This window comes from Limulus polyphemus, unplaced genomic scaffold (assembly GCF_000517525.1).
Source record: "Limulus polyphemus unplaced genomic scaffold, Limulus_polyphemus-2.1.2 Scaffold366, whole genome shotgun sequence".
NCBI lineage: Eukaryota > Metazoa > Arthropoda > Merostomata > Xiphosura > Limulidae > Limulus > Limulus polyphemus.
The window spans coordinates 85,718-91,843 of NW_013665976.1; the positions used below are offsets into that span (position 1 = coordinate 85,718).

The 6,126-nt window shown below is 31.3% G+C and overlaps 1 protein-coding gene across 3 annotated transcripts in view; it reads left to right on the plus strand.

Annotated features, from left to right (window-relative positions):
• LOC106457730 (DNA-binding protein HEXBP-like) overlaps positions 1–5,645 on the plus strand; it is a 26,877-nt gene extending 21,232 nt beyond the window's left edge. For 2 of the 3 annotated variants that reach the window (XM_013917174.2, XM_022383738.1), the window contains exon 5: positions 804–5,645. In XM_013917174.2, coding sequence (XP_013772628.1) covers positions 804–918 — 115 coding nt within the window. In that variant the 3' untranslated portion in view covers positions 919–5,645. The remainder of the gene's footprint in view (positions 1–803) is intronic. The other variant, XR_002610242.1, reaches the window with a different exon arrangement.
• Positions 5,646–6,126: the final 481 nt, after the last annotated feature.

Here is a 6,126-nt window from a genome sequence, read left to right on the forward strand (position 1 = left end):
CTTTCAAAATAAAGGTGTCTTGTATTCTGAAAATACGGTATTTGGCTTTGTAAATGTAATATGACATATTTCTTCAAGCTGATAATTATTAGAAGATTATTATTACATTGATTAAAAAATGATTTAAGTTCAGGATAATTATTCTAAACTTATTACAAGATTAATAATAATTGATTAGTGAATTTTAATTGCTTAAAACAAAACCAGATTTTACTATGATATTGGAAGTAGTTTTGCTACACATGGTTTAATTTGTGTGTGTGTGTCACACACACACACACCTATTTTTGTGAAGTGTGTATATAATTTTCAGTTATACATGTATTTGAATTTTTAACTTTTTCCAAGAATTTGGAGAAAATATCTTGCAATTTTGCTTGTGGACTTTTCTTAACCACCCTTGGAACATATGAAAGAAAAAAAGACACAAGGACCCCAGAAATAGGGGGTCAAATGGTTATGGAATCTCTTAGATGTAGCTGGTCTTCTTGAAATTTAATAAAGATACAGGCTTTGACCTTAATGTTTTTAAAGTATTAGTAAATGGTTTCCAGATAACTTTTTTTTCCTCACTAGCAAATTCAAGACACTCATAATAAGTTCTTAAGTCTTGCTGTTAATTTTTTATTTTCAAAAGAATTTGATCTGAGAACTTTTTTTTTTATACTCGTGGACTGAGTAAAAAGAGGTAAAAAAAAAAAAAAGAGGGATTGTATAAAAAACAAATTACTGCAGAAAATTGTATTTACTTTGAAGTGTACAAAGAAGTGGTGATTTTTAATTTCTTTTTATTTCTGTACCAGTTGCAACGAGAAGGGACACATCGCTCGCAATTGTCGTTCCACTCGTACCGGTAACAAGTGCTATCATTGTGGCGAGTTTGGCCATATTGCTCGTGATTGTGAATTGAAAGCCTAACCTCTCCTGCCTACCCACGTCACAGCCTCTTGAATGTGTTGGTCGTTTGGCACATGTGAGATCCAGCTCCTTACACCCTAGCTGCATCTGGCCGAGACAAGCTGGTCTTGAGCTGTGGATGTCTTGAATTTTGATGTTGGTGAGCTATTTGTCATCTACATTGGTATCTTCTGTAGGGGTGGCTATTCAGAATTTTCAGTAGGGGGCAGTATCCAGCAGTCTGTAGAGTTTTACCTACTGGTTTCAAGTTGTTTGTTAAATCTTTGCTTAATTCCATATGTAATTGTAACTGTCTTGTAGATCATCTTTTATCACATAGAAATAAAACTGTCTCTACCAAAGTTTGTGTTAACTCGCAAACAGCATTTAACTTTTCGAGAATTACCATTGGTAATGATAAATTTGATACAAGTCAGAAACCCAACGTAGGAGTGGACTTGACTGCCCTCTCTTAATGACCTTGTAACAGTGAAACCAACTGAAATTTAGGCAGGAGTGATGTGTTGTGATGAAGGTTGTCGCCGTGGGAGAAAGGAGGTTTTTACCCTTTATTGCCACTTGTGTAGCATAAATCTTTGTAATCAATTGGGTAACAGCTGCCCATTGGTAGCATTTAGCCTAACAGATCTTGTTTGAATTTTATTTCATCTCCACCAGTAATTTCTTTATGGCACATTACTATTCTTTTGTGTAAGACATTGTAATTCACTTTACCTTTGTTGAGTGGTTAGGTGCATGCATATAAATGTGGAGAGTTACTCTGATCTTCAGTTTCAAATAGATCATTAGCTAGCTTTAGAACTCTTTTTTTATATATATATACACATAAAGAGTTTACTTGCTGAATGTAAAATTAGTTCCAGAAGACACTTTTCAAGATGTCATTGTTTCAAGTGGGAGATGCCTTTATGTTGGAGTGAACATACTTTCTATTGAAAGCTTACATTTGTAATGACTAAGCTCTTTTTAAGTTAAAACTACTGAACAGTCTTTTGACATAATTTTTCCTGACCATTAATCAGTACCATTTTAAGTTTCAAAATCTATTTTGAAATAAGTGCATTGAAAAAAATATTAATATCAATAAATTATAACAAATAAGTTACAGGAAGTGTAAAGGATCATGTTAATTTTAAGTAATATTTAAAAAATGCCAAACAAAGGAAATATTGTTTACTTCAAAGTTAAGTTTGGATTTTTCATAGTGTGTGCATGTCAATAAAATACTCATTTCAAATAATGTTCTTACAACACAGTATTTTAAAATACTTAATTTATACTACTGTATTTAAAAAATACATATATTTATGATTAAAAATGAAATAGTGTTTCAGTTAACGTACTAATTTTAAGTAGTGGTAATTTATGGCAAGTGACAAGGCGACATTTTATTGTAGATATGGTCATCTGCCAGTTGTTTTTTTTATGTTTGTTTCTGTAAGTGCAAATAAAAAAAACTTTTATAGAGAACAGGAAACAAATGAAGGGGGAATATGAGCAATATTTTCAGAAAGAAACGTTATATTTAAAGCTTTCCTTTTATCTCACTAGTAGGTGATCTTCAGAACTGGGGGCTGGGTGTGGCCTGTTGGTTATTGTGCCTGACTGTGAATCCAAGTGTCCATGGTTCACGCTTTGTTGCTTCAAAAATCATGCCCTGCACTAAGGGGGCATGGGTGTGTTGTGTTAAAAGAGTGGTGATCAAAGCCCAGGAGTTAGTTGTGGGTGCAGTGAGTTCAAATTTAAGGATAGATAATATAGCTATTTCTTAGCTTTGTACAAATTTCCAAACCAACTTTCAGAACTGATTAAATTGTGTTTGCAAAAATGGTCTTCATACCTGATTTTTGATGAAGTTATCTTCATGAATTAGCAATTAGTATAATAAGAACCAATTGCAATTGGGTACAGAATGTTTGGTAATAATTGTATTGGTCAAAATTATTATAAGATTGTTTCGTGGTAGCCAACAGAAATGTGCTCAGTGCTGCAAAAAAGTGTTTAATGGTAACCAGTTGAAACTATCTTCAAACTTAACCAAAATTCATTTCTTAATAGCCCAATGAACTTTTTTTTTTAAATAAAATATTAAGGTAATATTTTGCTAATTGATTTGTAAGGACGAGGTTCAGCCAAAATAATTCATACAAGAGCAACATATTTTCTTTCATTTCATTTGTTTCTGGCTAAAAAAAAAGTAATTCTGATGAGATAAGAAAAGCTGTTACAGTTACAGCAAGTTTTGCCAGTATAATTTCATATGTTCAGGGATGAGAATTGGCAGGTTTATATAATTTCTGTTGTCAACTTTGTCACCAACCTAACTAATTCAAATTCAGTGAGAAAAATGTTGGGTGGGGGGATTTTACAACTAGTAGGCTTGATTAGAGATTGCCTTGTCAGCTTTGATGTTTACTCGGCTGAAATTTATGTATGAAGCTCTTTTTAACCGACTAATTACAAATCTTAAAACTTCTTTTGAAGACAAAGGTATTCAAACACCACATAAATGCAAAAACTCCTTCAAATGCAATGGCGGGTGATTGAATGGGATTATCATAGAGGTAGGCTTTAAATTTTTTATCATTATCCTTAGTTCTGTACACTTTTTTTTGCTCATTTACTTAGTACTCCATAGAATAGACATTTTCCTTTTATTGGTCATTATTTTTGTGTGAAAACATTTAGATGAAGCCATTTTATAGAGAGAGACACAATTCAAAGAACGTTGAGGGGGGTGTACATTAAAATTCTCAAAATTGTTTTCAATAATTAAAGACATACAAATGAAAACAAATTACAAAGGTATCAGATTTCACTGACTTCAAAATAATTTTCAGTCTTAAATTATATATGGGAGGGCAAAATTGTGGGCCGAAATTACACTTGAGAAAACAATCCACACTTATATAACTTTGCCTACTTGTTTGTTTATTATTATTAGGAAAAAGAACTTAGTATCATTATCTCTTCTAAAAGACTTTTTTTTTTTAAATAACTTGTCAGTAATTTGACCTTATGGAAACTGATTTGTGTAAGTGTTGCCTAAATATTTAATGAAATAAATTTGTATTTCACTATTTTAATTATTGCAGCTATAAACGTGTATGTGGTATTTTTCTAAATATTTTATGAAATGACCAGGTTGTGTGCTACACAATCTGTAATTTTGATCATTGGAAATTGAATTGAAGTGGCAGAAGTCTAATGTAGTGATCATCATAGTAAATAATATGAACATGCAGTATTTCAAAATGACATCAGAGATCTCACTGATCCCTCTGTCTTCCAGAGGTCTTTGTAATTTTGATCATTGGAAATTGAATTGAAGTGGCAGAAGTCTAATGTAATGATCATCGTAGTAAATAATATGAACATACAGTATTTCAAAATGACATCAGAGATCTCACTGATCCCTCTGTCTTCCAGAGGTCTCTGGTCTTTATGGGCTGGGACCCAGGACCAGCCAGAGGTTTCACTTGCTGTTCTCATCCCTGTATGTTATTAACTGCCAAGTACATACATATTTTGCATGTTTGAAAAGAAAATTTTTGTTTTTAAAAAGATCATTTAAAAGAGATTTGAAATATCTATTAAATCAAACAATTTATAAATTTTTTGTGTGTGTGTGACTTGGTGTGACAATACACGAGTCACTATGTAATGTAGGTGAGATGGAGTGTAAAGTTACAATTTGTGAATGAAAAACACCTTCAGTGATGGTATGTTAAAAATTACCTTATTTTGGGGCATGAATAAAAGAGTTTATAGCTATTATTGGTAAATTACACACCTTAAAGTGTGAATATATATATATAAAGATATCTTAGTCATTGTAAGAAGAAGAAAAATGCACTCAAATGCAATGGTTTCATGTGGTCCCAGTGAAAGTTGTGTATTGATAATGTTGGCCACTTTTTTTTTCATTTAACAGTTTTAACCATTTATCTGAATTTATCTTGTAACAGCATTGATACAGGATAAAATGTTGATGTGGTAGAATATAGATTAACTACTAATGTTAAGTTAAAAATCGTACATTGTGTTTGAAGTAAAAGAGATCTTAGAATATAATTTTGGTGGGTTATAAATTAAAAACTGATGAATATAAGTTAAAAACAGTACAATGGAATGTAGAATAATTAATGGTGGTAAGTCAACCATAAAATCTGTGTGAAAGAGATAATATGGCTGTGTTGGCCTATGCAACCCACGTATAGTGTTTTAATTAGATATATGTATTGAATCATTGTTTTGGTAGTGCGCAGTGTTTGAAATTACTTGGTTATGTAATAATCTGTATTTGGCAACCAAAGCATTATATTTGATTTTTGTTCTGAATTGCAAGAAATTCTCAAGTATCTCTGTTGAATACAGTTTTCTATTTCAGGATATTTGTATTCATACTGTTGTGTTATTTATGCTGCTGTTCAAAATTAGTGTTCATATTCAATTTGTTAGAATGTGTATGATGAACATCTGGAACTGTCTCATGTTTAAAAAAAAAATCAAATTTTAATTTGACTTATGTTTGACCATTAATTGATAAAAAAGACTAACACAGTGGAAAATGTAGTCATTTTGAGTTTGAAATTAAAACATTACCATAGCTCTGTATGATAGTATTGAAAGCTAAAGTTTCCTGTAGTAGTTGGTGAGGATTCTAGTTTTGTTTTTGTTTTAATAGACATTTTCTCCTTATGAGAATAAAGTTTTATGGAAAGTAACAGCTGCCTCATTTCAGTGTTTGATTTAATGAAAAATCATAGATGTGTCGCAAAGATGTTTATATATCAGACGTTACACACCAAATAGTTGAAAGATGTTTATATGTAATAGAAGATACACATCAGAGATGTTTGTATACCGTAGAAGAAACACACCAGAGATGTATATTTACACACACCAAAGTTCAGCATAAAATGTGTAAAGAGAGACATCTGATGTGTGTGTTTAGCATAAATGAGATTCAGTGGAAATAATGTAACCTAGTACATCAGGCAAAAATATTTTATTTAAGTCAATTTTTACAATACTTCAGCTTCATCAGGGCTGTTTCTTTTTTACTCTTAAAATAGCAACAAAAAAAAATCTGCAATATAATAATGTCTGTAAAGCAAACACAAGTTTATGCTCTAAACTTTATTGTCCAAGGGAATTGTAATGTTAAATATGGTTGGTACATTTTGGGTTTCTTATAGTCTAAAG